Genomic DNA, 18,212 nt, shown 5'->3' with positions numbered 1-18,212 from the left:
CACAAGTCAAAAAGCCACAGGAGAGAAGATGCTACTTTGGTATCTTTGGCAGAAAAATCCCCAGGCAAGCCCTTTCTCACAACAACTTAATAATATCCTCTTGCAAATTGAAAAATGCCTCCAAAAGTTAAACAGGGTAGCACTTCATCTGCTCAAGTGCAGCAGCCTCCATTGAATCTTGTATCCCCCACCTCACGGTGATTCACAGAACTTCATGCAGCCTTGAGTTACAATTTGTCATCTATCAAGTCAGAAGTACAGTCAGTGAAATCAGAATTGTCTGCCAGCATTACCAGTGCAATGTGAGACTGAAGAACCGTGGATGAGATGGACACCTGCCTCTCCACCTACACCAACAAGATTGTCATGCTACACATTAAAGTGGATCATTTGTATTCTCGGGGACTCAAACTGATCATCCACTACAACGGCTGTCTCCTCTCTCTTTAAGTGGGTTGCTTGAGAAAGAGTCCACTCATCTCACTCTCCAGCCGAAGCCAAAGCCCAGCAAACGTCCTTGCCCGGCTTCATTATTAAATGGACTGTGTGGACATTTTGCGTTGGGCCAGAGCCTAGCAATGGATCAAGGTAGAAGACATGGTCATCTCCATCTTTCCGGACCATACCGTGAAGACAGTCTGCACCTGCTTTCAATGAAATCCACTGCTAGCTCTGTGAGATACCAGGAATGTGATTTGGACTGCTATACCTGTCATGCCTCCGTGTTTCCACGGCAGTGTCGAGAGGGAGTTAAGACACTGAGCAAGTGAAAAAAACTAAGAAAAGAAATGTAGGCTGATGCTGATGATGTAGGCTACTACCCCCGTATAACTATTAGGTCAAAAACTGTAAGCTTATTGGCTAAGGATGTGACTCCTTTAGGAGTTAGCACTGAGTTCTCCATTGTTAGGGGATGGGGTCGATCCAAGTGGACTGGTGGAACGGAGGTGAGGGGGTTGTTTGGTACTACTATTACTAATTTTATTAAGCGGTCATTTTCACTCTTTCTGCCTGACGGCTACAACTACTAACACTTCTGGGGTCCCACATAATGGCTCTTCTATAAAATTTGTGAGTTTGAACATTAACAGTATGGGGAGCCCTATCAAAAGATGTGTATCTCATATGAAACTGTGTTAATTTTGACAAGAATTTTAAATTTAGTTATAGTCTTAGTCGCTTACTGAAAATAATACTAAATTTAGTTAGTTGTAGTCACTTTACTGAAAATTGTAGTTGGTTTAAGTCAAATTTTTGTCTTTTGTTTTTGTCAAGATTTTTGTTTAATTTTAGTAAAATGTTTTAGTCACAATTTTCTCAGAGAGTTTCATGATACTGTAATTGATTTTGAACTGATTAAGTAGGCTGAGAATGTGTTACTGACTTTTATAAATAATATAAAAATGAATGCCTAAAGTCTGCTAGATAATGTGCAATAAACAATTATGTTTTCCTCACAGGTCATCCTATTTATAAAATTATTATTAAATTATTAAAAAACACACAGTGATAACAAAACAAAAACAGTTCCCTCCAGAGCTTGTTGTCTTTAAAACTGTCAGGAGGTTGAGCAAAAAGCATAGATTAACATCAAAAAGATATTCATAGTAATCTTAAACAGACCTATAGTTATAGTTGCAGTTATAATCAGCAACTCTTTGCATTTGTCGGACGATAACTTCAATAAATTTACTTCAAATTCAATCGACAATTTTATTACTGCTGTGGGAATCCTTAAAAGCTTACCTATGGGGAGATATTATCTTCTACTCTGCTCATTTGAATAAAACCTGTGAAGTCAAACTGCAGGAAGCTTTCTGTTAACATCTCTAAATTAGATCAACAGCTTACTACTTGCCCCTCTCGCCATTTGCTCAAACATCGTGTAGAAAGGCAGACAGAATTTAACCTGATCACTACTTCAGATGTAGAGCACCCTCTTTTACGTCAATCTTAGTCTGACACCACTGATATGATGTTCTTAAAGACATCAACTCACCATTAACCTCGGAGGAAATCACCCTTGCTACGAAATGTATGCAAAATAATAAAGCTCCAGGCCCCAACAAATTTCTGGGTGAAATTTTTAAAATGGTTTCAAGACAAAATGGTCCCACTACTGCATTCTGTATATATGGCATCTCCTTAGCGGGGCTCGCTTCCTTCCACTTTAAGGCAAGCCTCCATTCCTGCTTTGAAAAAAATGGCAAAGACCCAAATCTTGACAGACCTCTTTGGCCCATCACTTGGAAAATATTCTCCCATCCACTGTTTCAGATGTACAATCCAGATTTATAAAGGAATGCGATCCGTTCTATAATGTTTGCACCCTTTCATGGGAATGGGACTAAATCTTACCGTACTAAGTAAATTTGGTCTGGGTAATACATATATTTCATTGATACGTCTCCTTTGCGCATATCCACAAGCCAGTTCCTCCCACGACGGCATTCAATCCGGTTTTTTCACTCGTCATGGCACCTGACAGGGTTGTCCCTTATCCCCCTATTGTTTGCACTAGCAATAGAGCCCTTGTAAATCTGTCTAAGGTCCTCACCCATCTTTACAGGGATATCACGACTGGGTATGGAATGTAATCTGTCACTTTACGCTGATAATTTATTACTGTATGTGTCAGACTCAAATCTCTCCATACTTGCAATTACATCACTCTTGCAGAGATATGGGTCTTTCTTGGGTTATAACGTTAATATTTACACAAGTGAATGCTATCCTATTAATGCTCCTGTCTTACAACTACAACAATCTGATGTCCCTTTCAAGCTGAGCCATTTATCATCTAAAATGAAATCTGATCTTCACAGATGGAGAAGTTTACTTCTGTCACTGATTGGTAGAATTAATAGTTAAAAGGAAACATCTTGCCCAAAATCCTGTTTCTGTTCCAACGTCTCCTCTTATTCCTACTGAACATTTTTTTAATACTATTCATCAAGCTATCCCTTCCTTTTTATGGTATCGAAAGGCACCCAGAATTCATACGTCTGTGCTTCAAAGATTTAAAGTCAGTGGTGGTTTGTCTCTACCAAATTTCCAACTGTCTCTACCAAATTTCCAACTTTATTAAAAATGTAATATTAATTTAAATGAGAAGCGTAAATTACAGACACAGTCAGTCAGTTTTTTTAATTCCAACCTCCTTAAGTCATATATCTCTAGGGTTTATAACAAACTCCGGTCATATGACTGTTCACTAGCAACCAAAGTGACCAAAGTGAAGGCTGTCCTGGAGGGTGAACTGTGATTGAATTTGGAGGATAACTGGTGGGAGGCTGCTTTAAACACATTTAACAGCCCCAGCAGACCACAACATAAAACTGCAGATGCCACCACAGTGTCATAAAATCATATTAACCGAGGGACCTCAGTCTTCTCAGCAGATGGAGGCCCTTCTTGTACAGGACATCTGTGTTGCTGGTTCAGTCCAGTTTGTTGTTGAGGTGAATACCCAGGTATCTGTACCTGGTACCACAACTTCTGTGTCTTAACCCTGGATGTTCACCGGTGCAGTCAGTGGCACCTTTCTGTGGATGTTTATCACTATCTCATTTGCTACTTTTCTGTGCATGTGGTTCAGTTCACACCATTCAATACAGTTGCTGATGATCTCCCTGTATTCGAGTTCATTCCCCTGTGATACACGTCCAACAATGGCTCTATCATCAGAGAACTTCAGGTGATGACAGCTGTCGGTGTTGTGTCTGAAGTCTCATGTGTACAGGGTGAAGAGGAAAGGAGAAAGCACTGTACCTGCGAAGACCCCGTGCTCCAAACTACCACATCAGACACACAGTCGCAAACCGACACTACTGTGATCTCTTTGTGATGTAACTGGTAAGGAGGGTGACACTGGTGTCAGGGATGCTCCGGGGGAGGAGGAGAGGGTGTGGAGTCGTAATGGTGTCTGGTCTGGGCTCCGGTGTATGTGGGGGGGAATAGGGGGTAGTATCAAATCTGCTTTTAAACAGATGGAGTTCACAACAATGTGTAGGAGCAGTATCAGCCAATATGGGACATACACCATGATCGCAATGACAACTGAGAAATCCCTGAGGAGGTAATATGGCTGGATGCAAACTGCTAGCTGCTCAGTGTCTAATGCTGGACGCCAAGTACTCCCTCTGCAGCCTGGTTAGTGCCATTAGCACTTTCTTCTTATTAGGGAGAGATCTCACATTCCCCATAATAAGAGGCGGTATGGATGGTTTATGAGTCAACCTGTATGACCAGCTCACCCAGTATTTATTCTGTGCACTGAAGAACCAAGTGGTACAGAACTCCGCTGTACCTGCTGTGTCTCACCTCGAGGGGGAGGGGGTTCAGAATGCATCATAGGATGGAGTAGATCAACTGTTATGCCCACAGAAGCACATACGCACACGTAAATTGTGACAAAAATGCCACCTGGAAGTTCCATCTCTTTGACAGTGTGTTGTGGCTGGTGGTACACAGAAACTGTAGATAGGTATGACAAGTAGAGTCCTGTAGTCACGGGGCATGTTGCAGAATCCTGAACACAATCAATTATGTAAATTGTTTATCGCTCAACAGTAGCCATGTTTTCCGCCGCAGCAGGGTCTGCCTATAGATTTGTTTCCCTCAGACATCTAGTATTCTCTTCATGCTGTACAAGGACATCTCTACCATGGAACAAAAGACCAAAGGATTCAGACTGGGGTCTAAATGATAGTGCTTATTTTCGCGCCTGATTATACAAGGGTTTATATTGTTAAGAAAACATTTTTTATTGTTTGTGCTACTTTGTCACAGTGCATTGTTCTGAAGGAGGCCAGATGGGGTCAGTTTATAAAGCCTTACATTTTCAAGAGGTTATATTATTGATAGTATTGTTACTAAAGGTACTGCAGATATATTATAATACCAAATGGCTGACAGACAAAGTTAGGGACTAGCTGTTGGACACAGTGAAGCATTAAGCAGCTAAAGAGAGATATTTCCCTCAGGCATGAAGTGAAGGGAGGGAGGGAAACACCAAGCCAATTACACTGGGGGATGATTAGGTAACCAGATGTAGAGAATCAGGTTGGAATTTTGCCAGGACACCAGTGAACCCCCTACTCTTTGCAATAAATGCCATAGGATCTTCCATCTACCTGTACTTTAGACCCCATCCCAACTAGGCTACTCAAAGCAGTTTTACCCTCAATTGCTTCTTCGTTACGAGATATGATCAAATCAAGGTATATACCACAGTACTTTAAAGCCTACTCTTGATCCTGGGGTTTTTGCCAACTATAGACCTATACCTAATCTCCCCTTTCTCTCTTAAGTACTTGAGAAAGCAGTCCCTAATCAGTTGCATGACTTTCTTCACAACAACATTGACCATGGTATCCTATTACAGCGACTGGAACACTTAATTGGCATGAAAGGAACTGCACTAAACTGGGGTTAAATCGTACTTTTCAGGTCAATTTCAGTTTGAACACATTAATGATGATTCCTCTGTGCACACTAAAGCCAGTCATGAAGTTCCACAAGGCTCAGTGGTTGGACTGATACCATTCACTCTATACATGCTTCCTTCCTTTGTCATTGCTATGCATAAATATAGCTATATTTATCAATAAAGACAGATGAAACCAATCAGTTAAGTAAACTCAAAGCGTATCTTAAGGACATTAAGACCTGGATAACCTGTAACTTTTTGTTACTAAATTTGGACAAAAGTGAAGCTATAGTACTTGGTCCTAAACACCTTACAAACTCACTATCTGATGATATAGCTACTCTGGATGGCATTGCATTGGCTACTGGCACCACTGTAAGTAATCTGGGCCTTAGCTATGATCAGGATATAACCCATAAATAACATGGAAAACAAATTTTAAGGACTGCCTTTTTTCATCTACATAACATTGTAAAAATCAGGCACATCTTGTCTTATAATGATGCAGAAAAACTAGTCCATGCATTTGGATAATTGCAATTCCTCAATATCAAGATGTCCCAAGACATTGCTAAATAGTCTCCAGCTGTTCCAGAACGCTGTGGCACATGATCTTACAAAACAAGGAAAAGAGATCATATGTCTCCAATACTAGCCACTCTACACTGGCTTCCCATAAAATCTAGAATTGAACTTCAAGTCCTTCTCCTTACCTACAGTGCCCTAAATGGTCAGGCACCATCTTATCATAGTAGCCTGTTATCCCATTGGAACACTGTGTTCCCAGAATTCAGGCTTACTTATGGTTCCTGCAGTCTCCAAAAGTAGAGTGGGAGCCAGAGCCTTTAGCTATCAAGCTCATCTCCTGTGGAAACATATTCCAGTCACGGTCCAGGAGGCAGACACCCTCTCTACAATTAAGAGTAGGCTTGAAACTTTCCTTTTTGATAAGGTTTACAATTAGCGCTGGCTCAAGCTTGCCTTGGACCAGCCACTAGTTATGCTGCCATAGGATTAAACTGGGGCAGTTTAATCCTATGGCAGCATAACTAGGTGTACATAACTAGTACATATATCACATACATAAATATATGTATATATCATGAGCTGTCACCATCATTGCATTTCTGTCTGTGTTTAGTGTTTGCAGCAAGGAATAACAATTTGATTTCCTGAAAAAGTTAATGATGACAGTCTTCCATATATCAATAGATAGGCTGCATATTTTTAGATTTCTATTTTTTAGATTAGATTTACTCTTTTGTAGGAGCCAAAGAGTCAAACTTCACATGGAGCTCCAAAACACCTAAATACAACTTTTCACATTGAAAAAAAAAAATGAAGCTGACTTTACACTGCACCTGAAAGAAAGGGTAGGTTCCCCTGACTCATGTGTAACTCTTGATGCTGACTGAAAGAATAAGCTTAGTATGGCAAAAATAGAAAACTATGTACAGGCTTTTATTCGTATGTCTTTTGTGTAGGTTTAAGATGGGTCAAAGGTTTAAAAGTTCAGGTAAGGTTATGTTCAAACAGACACTAGCACTGAGTGCAAAAACACAGTCCCATCATTAATTTAACTTGACCACTGTCAGCACATTAGGTGTCCACACCAGACCCTGTTTTCTGTCTGACAATATGTAGCCCTCACACTATAGGACATTTTTGTCACAGACTGCTGAGAGCTGTGTCATGTTGAAGAGGGTTGCAAACTACACAACTCATCTCAGATCAGCTGTACTGATGATAAGATAATGCCACCTGGAACAATCTATGACTGCATAAAATGACTGCGACCAGGGTGTGAAATATGGGGGAGCCAGAGGGAGCTTTAAAATACTGCCAATATGCAATTTTTGCCATGCATTTCTATCTTTCCGTATCATCATCCTCGTTGATCATGCATTTAATTAGGCTGTTATTGATGTATGATTCATGCATGAGGTTGATTCACTCTCATAAATTCACTTTATGTATTTTTAGTCTGAGTTTTGTCTGCTCCTTGTCTGTTTGTTTCTAGTGTGTAACACCAAGGACCATGGTGGAAATAACCATTGTAGTTTTGCATGTCATCCTTTGGATTTGTTTTCTATTGTCTCGATCCAGAAATAAATCAAATCAAAATAAAGATACCGGCATGCATACTATTCTTGCAATCCTCATTGAAGCATGGCGGCTGATAAGTGACCCTCGCATTGATGTATTTGTACAGAGAAATGATTGTGCTCATCTGTGGTAACTTTAACCGTTGTTGATCAGGACTAGATGTGTTGTAGGCAGCCTGGTGCTGTCTGCTTTTGATTTGATGCTCATACAGTTGTGTGTTTATAGGCTGTTTTGCTGTCACCTATTTGTGTCTTATTCATGTAGATAAACTAGAATATAGTACATCACTACAGAGTAAGTTATACTGTGCCCTGCTTTAGTTGGCTCCCCCGAAAGCCATGGCATAGTTTGCACACTGACTGTGACATTATGATAAAAATCATGGGTGGCTGCGTCTTAGGAGGTAAAATAGTCGTCCACCTATTAGAAGGTCGGTGGTTCAATCCCTGGCGGTCCACATGCTGAAGTATCCTTGGGCAAGATACTGAACCCCAAAATTGCCACCAATGCTGTGCCATCGGTGTGTGAGTATGTCTCAATGGGCAACGCCCACAATGAGCAGGTGGCTTAGCCGCCATCCGAATGCGAACGGGTGAATGCTGACTTGTGTTGTAAAAGGGACTTTGAGTGTTCGTCAGACTAGAAAAGCACAATACAAATACAGTCCATTTACGTGTGAGCTCACTGTGGGGCTGACTGTAAATGTGATTCATACACATGCAGTATACGTATCAAACGAGAGCATAGAATGTATTTAAGCAAATCACAAAGAAACTTTGGTTGAGAAAAGATGATCAGAAAAACCAATAACATCACACAATTATCAAGAGAACATATTTAAACAAAATAAATGAATTAATATAAGCTAAAAAATTTGAATGAAACGATTCTTAGAGGGAATATGAGAAAAAATTAGAATGACCACCTCACAGTTGTGTGCCTCCATCAACCAGTCAAGTTGTGTCATAGTCGTATGAATTCTAGAGTAACGGTGAAAAATGTGACCTTTGACCACTACTGGCCAGAAAGGTGTTTTTGTACAACATGATGTCACAGTGAAGTTGACCTTTGGCTTTTTGTCATCACATCATTTTATCCTATGACATATGAGTCCAACTGAATGTTTGTTCCAAATTTGAAGAAATTTGAAGAAACAATAGTCAACAACAGAGTGGCTAACTTGCTAGATTGCCAGCTTCTTGTCTGACATCATCTTCATCATCTGGGGTGTCTTAAATTGCATCCACATGTCCCTCACTTGTGTCTTTTCTATGAGTCTTAGTCCCTCCCAGTGAGAAGCATGCATGGGCAAGGCAACTATGCGAGGAGAGAAGAAATGGGGAAATATGTTTTAGAGAAATTAGAAGTTCTTTCCTCTGAAGCATCACATGAAATGATGCCCCTTTCTGTTGACGTCGGCAGCTGATATCAGCTGTCAATTGTCTTTAACAGTTACAGAGACTTTGTCTTTATTAGTCTTAGCACAGTGCACACATGCAACACAAATTCATCAAACAGTCCTCATTGCCAGAGCAGCAGTGTTTTTCTCTATACCTGTTTAACAAACACCTGCACATGATTAACAACCTGCATTCTGACAGACCTAAAATTAACGCTGATTTGTAACACGATGGTGAATCAGAACACTTGAAATTTAAAACTTGCAAGTGATATATTTTGGTTTAATCTGTTGTCCGTCTTCACTCTGATCCGAAACTCCCATGATATCGTGATGTATCAGATGAGTCTGATCAGCTGCAGCATCCAATCAATAACTGATATCAAATAAGGGGTTATCTCAGCCAGTAAAAGACTTCCGTGAAGGCTGCTCTTGCATATCCTTTAAGGTGGTGGACCAGAACAACGTCCAGTTCAACCAAGGGTGGATGTGCAAGGAAATATGAAGGCAAGGCAGATGGCCGCCCATCCAGAGCCTGGCTCTGCCTGAGGTTTTTGCCTGTTGCTTGCTCATGAGGGAATTTTTGGGTATCTGTAGATAAAGACAATGGTCTGTACCAGCTCTATATGCAAAGTGTCCTGAGACAACTTTTGTTGTGATTTGGCACTATACAAATAAAACTGAATTGAATTGCATACACTACTAGCTGCAGCCGAATTTGTATGATATTTTTTTTTTTACTACGTTTACCTCACTGCTGTACTGACATTAGATATACAAACACCATCCCACCTCCATCTGCAGAGCTGCAGGGCCTCCTGCTCTGTGTCTGCCTTTCTCTCTGTACATTTTGTGTAACTTTGATGTGTCTTACTACATCTCTCCATCTCCTTTTCATTCCTCATAACTCTTCCACTACTACATTAACAATATCATTCCCTGTGTATGTGTGTCAACTACTTCTGTCCCTCCCTGTCATGTCTCTGGTTTCCTGGGCCCTCTCACTGGATGTTCTTGGATGTTCTTTTCTTGTCTCAGACTCAATTCCAAAATACTCTGATTACAAGTACATCCATTTTTTGGCAACAAGAAAATTTAGCATGCTAGAAAACTGTGGTGACATCTGGACCAGCTCACAATGAGGTCAGGACAGGTCTAAGAAGAAACACAGGCTCGGATTTCATGCCAAATGAAGGGTTTTAGTCTCAGGTCAAAAAGAAATTGTCTGAAATTGACACACTGAAGGTAAAGTTTCAACTAAATCACACCACTGCCGCGATGAGATAGGGATAGACCAAATGATCATAACTCCATCATTCAAAAAGTTACAGAGGAGGTAGATCCCCTCTCTTGCCTGCTTACCTGCCCATCATCTGCCTTGTTTTTGGGGGAGATGAGAATCTGTTTGGTGGCCTGGTCCCATTTAGCAAATGTGTCCTCCCAAGCCTGAAGGTGGAACCAACAAACAATAAACTGTAAATTAACAACAGTGCAAAAGCAGAGGCCTGAGAAATCTGAGTAATGAAAAATGTAACCTGAAATCACATAAATGGAAGTACATTGGTTTGAATTGTACTATTTGGTTCATATTCTGCGCGCCGGTAAACAAAATGTGTCTCCGAATATGCCTTTTAACAGAACAAACATTTGAGTTTTGAAGTGACAATTTGTCATTGAAATGGTTTTTATTATTAAGCATTCATTGCTTTCTTCATTTGAATAATTAAAAAGATGAATTTTGACACCTTGCTGTGATCACTGACAATGAGTCATTTACAAAAAATGGTAAAACCCACTGCAATTTGAACTGAATTTTACCTCAATGTTGCCCGGTGTAGGATGTTCTATCCTCCTTAGCAAGGCCATCACCCTCTTCTGCAAGGTGGACCGGCCTGAGGAAATGAAATCCAAACTATTTATTGTAACTGACAGTTTAAGTCCTAAGAATTAGTAGATATTTTATGCAAGACAATTCATGTTGATAATTTCCTTCCTTGGATCACATCAAGCTGCAACTCACAAATATGAGAAATGTTAGGACTGTTAACAATTAGTTTAGTACTACAGAGGCTCCATCAGACCAGGAAAACCACTTTTGCCAGGAATAGATGAGATGCAGATGCAGACATGATCCAAGCTTCCAAAGCCAGATGTTTTGGTCCTGTTTCTGGCTAGAGACCTTCTGTTTATAAACACCTCCTCAAATGTATGTTGCACAGTTAATGACCCTAAGCATCTCAAGGTCATAATCAGAGTAACCCAGCAGTATGTAAAGATCACAGCTAACCAAGCTGAGGCTGTGGCCTTTCTACATTGCTTGTTCTTCCTCTGTTCAACTCAACCTCACCACTCAAAGCTCAGATTTAATGTATGTAAGATCTGGCAACAAATTTTCAAAGCTGAAAAATATCTCCAATGACAGAAGCATGCTGTTCTCCATATATCAGGGGTATTCAACTAAAATTCAAAGAGGTCCGGTTAGAGAAAATTTCCTAAAGCAAAGGTCCGGAACATCATAATGTCATAACGTTATGATTTGTGTGATATATATACTGAAGTAGCCTAGTAGTTGTATCAACATCTGCATGCAATCAACATCTGATCAAATAAAGAAAGTACAATTCAAAAACATTTCGACAGTATTTATTGTCACTTAACATTAAACCAGGCAGATTTGAATTTAAAAATGAAATAGAGAAAATAAAATGTTTTTTGAAAAATTGTGCATTATAAAAGAAAGTGTTTAATTTTAGAAAAAGTAAAAGTGAAGCAACAGCTTGTTTATTTTCTGTAACCTTACTTCAGACTTCAGAGGGTATGTTTGGTCAAAAACTTTGTGCTTTGTCTCATAGTGGCGTTTCACATTGCCACTTTTAATGAGAGCTACAGTCTCTGAGCATATGAGACACACTGGTTTTGTGCTCCCAGTGGGAAGAATGAACATGAAGGAGTCTGTCCATTCCGGGTTGAAAGCTCTGTTTTCACTGTCCACTTTTCTCTTCTTGGAGAGCGCCATGAATGCTTATTTTTCTCTGCTGTCCCTTCCTCTTTGTTTCTCCCTGCCTTTCGCTCACTCTCCTCTCCCGCTAACTCGTCTCTTCCTCTTCGTTTCTCCCTGCCTTTCGCTCACTCTCCTCTTTGTCTTCTCTCCCGCTAACTCGTCTCTTCCTCTTTGTCTCTTCCTGCCTTTCGCTCACTCGCCTCTCCGTCTTCTCGCCCTATATCGCTTCTTTCTTTTTCTATCTTTCTAACTTTCTAATCTTCTATCGTCTCTCCGTTCGCTTCTCACTCCTCATCTGACTGCAGTCAGAGTTGCTATGTTTATCGTCCGCAATGCAGAGATGCGACTGGCTGGGTAGCATCACGTGGGATGGCTTAACTCGCATGCAATTGGTTTGTGCGTTTCCTGAGCCGCTAAACCGGTGCCGTAAAGACTAGAAAAGTTGTGCCGGTTAAAATATAAGTGTCCCGTCAAAATTTGAAATCCCTTAATAATTTACTGGTTATAGGTCCGGGTCCGTATAGGACGGTGTCTGGGTCCGGACTCGGACCGCGGTCCGCCTGTTAGTCACCCCTGCCATATATTATTAGATTGTTCTTGCCTCACCTCTATACTATACAATGTTTCTTAATGAAACTGAACATAGGCATCTATTAATGATCTGTGACGATGTATTGTTTATTTTATATTATGAAACTGCAAAAAAATCACATCACTGAATAATAAAACAATGTACCATATGTCAGAAGGTGAGGTGCAGTGTTGAACTTTCAGTTAAGCTGTTGTATCTGAGGTGAGAAACTTTATGCAAGAAGGGTGGGAGTAGCAGTACTGACCTGTTCCCATCATGTTGCTTACAGAGGCCAGCTCATTGAAGGTGGCATAGTTGGGCAGGATAGTCTGGACAGGCACCTCGTCAGCAGCGCTGCGGATGTCAGCCTCCTCACAGAGGTGGCGGAAACAAGACATTGCCACCAGCACCGCCTCAGTGTCCGAACTCCACAGGAACATGTAGAGACACACCTCCAGCTTTGTCTGTGCCTGCCGGCAGATGGGAATACCACCACCCATCGTGGCACACTCCTGGAATGATTGAGGACCAAACACAGTAAATAAATATAGTTTACACAGTTTTTCTCACGGACAGGGTGTCATACCAAATACTAAAAGTTTCTGAGCTTTCACACCACCAAAAATCTGCTTCTCAGTCAGCAAAACAGACCCCAAGATGACTATACTTTTCAGTGTGCATATGGCCTAAACCTGTGTAATATTCACTGCCTTCTACCGACTGGGCCAAAGGGAGACTGGGTAATTTGTTCAGTTGTCAGCTTGTCTGTCATTACCTCTAACTGTTGATTTTCTTGGTAACTAAGAAAGAAGCTTGTTGCAACAGTTTAGGAACAGGACTGCACCTTGTTCTTGAGCAGGAACTTGTTCCTGCAGATGAGGATCTCCCTTAGCCATTTGAGAACTTCTGTCCCATTAACCATCTGCTGGCCAATCAGTTTGCGGCAGATAAGAAAGAGCACCTGTGAACTGAAGAAAGAAGCAAACTTCAACTTTCTGTAAACTTCAACAACAAGTTTAGATCAGGGATCATGAAGATTTGCTGTTCTCACACAATCATGACATTAATTGTGGGAAACAGGTTGTATCACTGGACAAGGAATGCTTACTACAAAATCTCAAAACACCAGTGCTGATCTTTACTCTTTTTTTCATGCTTCAATGAATGAACCAGATGTGGTTGAAGACACTCTATACTCTTCTATACTGCTACTTAGAAATGTTTATCAGACACACAAATTACCCCTGTCCTACTAACAATATCAAATCAGCTGTACTGACTTATGCTGGGATCAGACTACACAAACCTAGCCCGATTTTTAGACGATTTTGTCGAGGCCAACTAATTACGAACGTCATTGTGAACGACAATCCTGCGTTTATACCCGCGTGGTGTGACATGCTAAACGAACTGCAGTGCAATGTCTGGGATGCCCCACAACACTCCACGACACCCCTATGAAAAGACTAGCAGTGCAGAATTTTTTTTCTTGACACGCCTGGTATGACATCTCCCACAACATGTTCCTGAGCGTTTACCAATCAGGTGCTCTCTCCAGAGCACAGTCAGGTAACCATGGCGAAGAGGAGGAGAAGAGGAGGAGGAGAGGAGAAGGGATGCTGAGGTTGCTGCTGTCAGGTGGGAAAATGGAAGAAAGGAAAAGTTAATTGAGCTGTGGTAGCAGTACCTCTGCCTATTTGATGTTTCCTCAAGGGAGTACCATGACCGAGTCAAAAAAGACAAATGCTGGCAAGAAATAGCAGAAGCACTTCATCAGCCAGGGGAGCAGCTGGCTATGCTACCAAAAAATGACCCCTGGTCCTAACTAGAGAAATCTGCTTATCATTACTAATTCCAGATCAAATGTTACAGAAGCCTGTTTGATGTGGCTAACACAGCCAAGCACACTCCTTGTAGAATAAATAACCATGAAAATAAAATTCTAATTATGTGAAACTCGTTGTACCTGTTGTAATTGTTATCTGAATGCTACCCAGTGGATGTATAAATAATGACCGAATGGGCTGAAATTAACACTGTGTCTTGCATTTGCTTTTAATGGTATAGCGCACCTACAGCTGTTTTTTCGTTGTATTCCTTTTTTGGTATACAAGACCGCCAGCGTCACACACAAGGCTTCTGTCAGTTTGATTTACAGCTGCTTCACCGCCTCTCTGATGACATCTGTGATGCACGTAGCCTTGCCAGTTACCCGACCAAGATATGGCAAGAGTTTATGGCACTGTGTCGCCGTATCGTATCGATCGTGACATCTGACACAATGACCTTCATCACAGACGAAAAAAATTGTGTAGTCTGATCCTGACATTACTCCACCATCTCTGCTGCAGACCCCACAGCACAGCACAGCACAGCACAGCACAGCACAGCACAGCACAGCACAGCACAGCACAGAGGGAGAGATCAAGTCCAATTAGGTTTCTGGCTTCAATCCAAAAATACATATTGTATCTCTCAAATGTAAGGTAATCAAAACAAAATATTAAAAAATGGAAAGAGATGTGAAGATTCTGCAAAACTACCATGTCACCAAAACCAGCATGTCATGGTTGAGTCAGAGCAGACAACTGTGGCTCCATGGGTATAGCTGTGGATTTGAGGCATTTCTCACTGGAAAGATGAGAAGACTGTTGAGTACCTTATGTCCCAGAATGTCTCTATGGGAGAATCCGGATTCCACAGCTCTATGGTCTCTGGCTGGTGCAGTACCAACAGAGCCTGGAAACAGACAGAACAGTGGAGAGGAAATGAGAGAAGAAATAGAGAAAGACCCAGGAGGAGGTGATAGAAACAACTGTATGTGCTTAGCAGAGGTTCACAGTAAACAATAAATGAACGCCAAAAGTAAATGCAAAAGAAGAAAAACAACAAAAATGAAACATCTTAAATTGCATTTCAAAGAGACTTTATCTATGTGATGTCTCAAATACACAGATTAAGTATGCAGTTACTTACCCCAACGGCACAGAGAACCAAACCTTTATTTATCTTTATTTACAGAGACATCTTTATTTCTGATTTGTTCTGTTTTATATCTCATCATATTTTGGTAAGAATTTTTTCTGATCTTCTTCTGTTTTAATTTGCTGTTTGTTGTGAATACACCTCCATATTTACCTGTAGTCTTGATAGAGTCAAGATAATGTCCATTTTCACAGTTCTAACTGCATCAGTACAAAAAAACTGTCAAACCCACCACACTGCTGAGGACACTTTCTACTAAACACAAAGGCTGCCTTTGTTTTTTTTTTTAAATATTTCCAGTTGCCTCAATTTCACTGTTATTCAAATCACTACTGAGCTCAATGAAACTAAACAGTGAATGCAACTCTAAACTTCCTGCACAGATGTTTCACATTAAAATCATTCCAGAAATTTAAAAGGCGTGATTCTTCCCAGTTATGATGGGCTTTTAAATTGAAACACCTGCAGGAAGTGTTGAAAGAAAAGCCAGGATATCTCAACCTCTTTCTCCAATGTACTGCAGTCTTTTTCTTATCTGTCTCTTGTGAATCCACTAAATAAAACATATTACAGAAACTACCTTGCCGGAGTTCACTTTGAACTGAATAGTACAAATATGTTCTTAAGGTCCTTAATGTTAATGTAAATTCTGATTTGTGAAAAAAAAATCTGATTTCTGATTTGCCATAAAAATGAGAAGCATTAGTTGTGCATTTGGTGAATCAGTGGGTTTGTTGTCTGACCTCCATGGCTTCTTGTGAGAGCTGGTTGGTGTTGGTTAGAGGCACTAGCTGCACCAGGCCGGTGATGAGTTCTGCTGTGCTGCTCTGCATTTCTGGAGCTTGCTTCACTGGGTTCTGACAACAATACACACACAACAAAACAACAAGTAGGACTGAAAACGCAGGAGCTGTCATTTTTTGATAAAGATAAAATGTGTCATGACATACTATTGTACATGAAGCATAAATGACCCATCACAATGCTACAGAGACGCCTGGCCTACAAATGACATTGTCCAGATGCAAGCAAACATGCTCGTTTGGTACAGACCCCAGCAGAGATCACGTTTTCATAATTTTTTCCCAGTGAAAATGAAATGCAACATTGTCATTCCCACTAAAATCATAACTCATTGTGATCATAATATCTGTGAAAATATTTTCATATTGTTCAGCCGAATATGGGTGCATGCAAAAAAATATGACATGGCATGAATGTTGTGGCAAACTCACATGCAACATGAGTTTGGGATCAGCATGGATAAGTTTGACCAGAGCTAGAAGGAGGCACTTGTAACTTCGAGTGTCAAGTTCTGTGGCTTTCTCTTTGAATTTAAGGCTGGTGGTCATCTTCCCTTTGAATGTAAGACTCTGCTTGAACAGAAAACATGGAGAACTCCAGTTAGATTCAGTCATACTGCTTTCAAACTGCATTAGAGCACACAAAAAAAATTGTGACCAGGAGAAGACAAATTCTAGGTTTTGATTATTCACTATAAATGGATGCAGTCAGATGAAATTCTAAGAAGAATTTGATTATGTTAAAATTGGTTCCCATTTGATTTAGGTGGTGACTGAAGAATGAAGAAATGTTACACTGATATATATTCTACATTTTTCAACACCAAATGTATCTACTGCAAGCACTGTGTTTGTGTCCACAAGCTCCACAGGGCTCCTCTTAGCCCTATAGCTCCATTGTTGTCTTTTTTAAAACATTATAACAAAAACATACATTACTAAATAACTGAAGGTAAACTAAAGGACAATTACGATTTATTACAACATGAGTCTTATTTTCGTAGGCTTAGTTATCATTCCTCTCAGCAGTATTAATGTCATAGTAAATAAGTTAATTGTGGACATCTGGGAACAAGGATGCAATGAGCAAAACCACTGGAACTGATATTTGCCTTGATAATGACCTAAGACTGAAAAAGTAAATTCTGTAATTCTAAGATACTTTTTTATCCATTCTATGCATTTTCAGATTGAGGACTTAACCCTCAGTCTTAAACTTTACACTGACTATGGCATGTAGTAAAGTAATGTGACAGGTTGCTGTCCTCTCACCGGTGTCATGCGTAATGGAGCATGGGTGCCAACACCTTGGACAACCCGGTTGAGGGTATCAGAGAACATAAAGCGAAGCTCTCCAGAGTGGCAGTACACTGCATCGATCTTTGGCCACCAGTCCAGATGGGACTGAAAGTAGACAACACAGGACGAGATATGACAAATAATGCAGAAAACTATTCTATCATCACTATTATGTGAAAAAGCTCTGTAGACTTACGTTGGTGATTATTCTATGCAACGAGTTGACCAGGACAAAGTGAAAGATAGAGGGGGAGGACGAGGCCAAACAGACCTTCAGGACAAAAAGAAAACACTCACAAGAATTAACTAGAGTTACTGATATTATATATCTGCTCCACGTTAAGTATGGGAAACATTATAAACAACAAATTAATATCACTTCTTTTCAGTCCACCTTAAAGTGCTGGTTATTGTGAGGATTGATGCGGAAACAGGAGACAAAGCAGTCCATCATGAGCTCCACATCAGCATTCTGGCTGCCTGTTCCCCTCCAGAAGGGTTTTGCTGGGTTGAACAGCAGAGCCTGTGGGAAAGGGAGGGTCATGTGTCACACTGCAGTCACAGGTCATTCAAAAGGACATTTCTAGTGAGATGTAATGTAGACTTGTCACATTACT

The 18,212-nt window shown here is 40.5% G+C and overlaps 1 protein-coding gene across 8 annotated transcripts in view; it reads right to left on the bottom strand.

Moving 5' to 3' along the window:
• nf1a (neurofibromin 1a) overlaps positions 1-18,212 on the bottom strand; it is a 162,557-nt gene that overhangs the window by 120,164 nt on the left and 24,181 nt on the right. For all 8 annotated transcript variants that reach the window (XR_013077362.1, XM_076734334.1, XM_076734337.1 and 5 more), the window contains exons 10-19: positions 17,990-18,118; positions 17,792-17,866; positions 17,569-17,700; positions 16,729-16,866; positions 16,237-16,350; positions 15,168-15,247; positions 13,353-13,476; positions 12,774-13,020; positions 10,755-10,828; positions 10,299-10,382 (exon numbers count right to left, since the gene is read on the bottom strand). Coding sequence is in view for 7 of the 8 variants with exons in the window: in XM_076734334.1 (XP_076590449.1) it covers positions 10,299-10,382; positions 10,755-10,828; positions 12,774-13,020; positions 13,353-13,476; positions 15,168-15,247; positions 16,237-16,350; positions 16,729-16,866; positions 17,569-17,700; positions 17,792-17,866; positions 17,990-18,118 (1,197 nt within the window). In the remaining variant the exon portion in view is untranslated. The remainder of the gene's footprint in view (positions 1-10,298; positions 10,383-10,754; positions 10,829-12,773; positions 13,021-13,352; positions 13,477-15,167; positions 15,248-16,236; positions 16,351-16,728; positions 16,867-17,568; positions 17,701-17,791; positions 17,867-17,989; positions 18,119-18,212) is intronic.

Source organism: Chaetodon auriga, chromosome 7 (assembly GCF_051107435.1).
Source record: "Chaetodon auriga isolate fChaAug3 chromosome 7, fChaAug3.hap1, whole genome shotgun sequence".
Lineage (NCBI taxonomy): Eukaryota > Metazoa > Chordata > Actinopteri > Chaetodontiformes > Chaetodontidae > Chaetodon > Chaetodon auriga.
The sequence above is the reverse complement of the archived record's forward strand: the minus strand, read 5'-3'. Positions and strand labels throughout refer to the sequence as shown.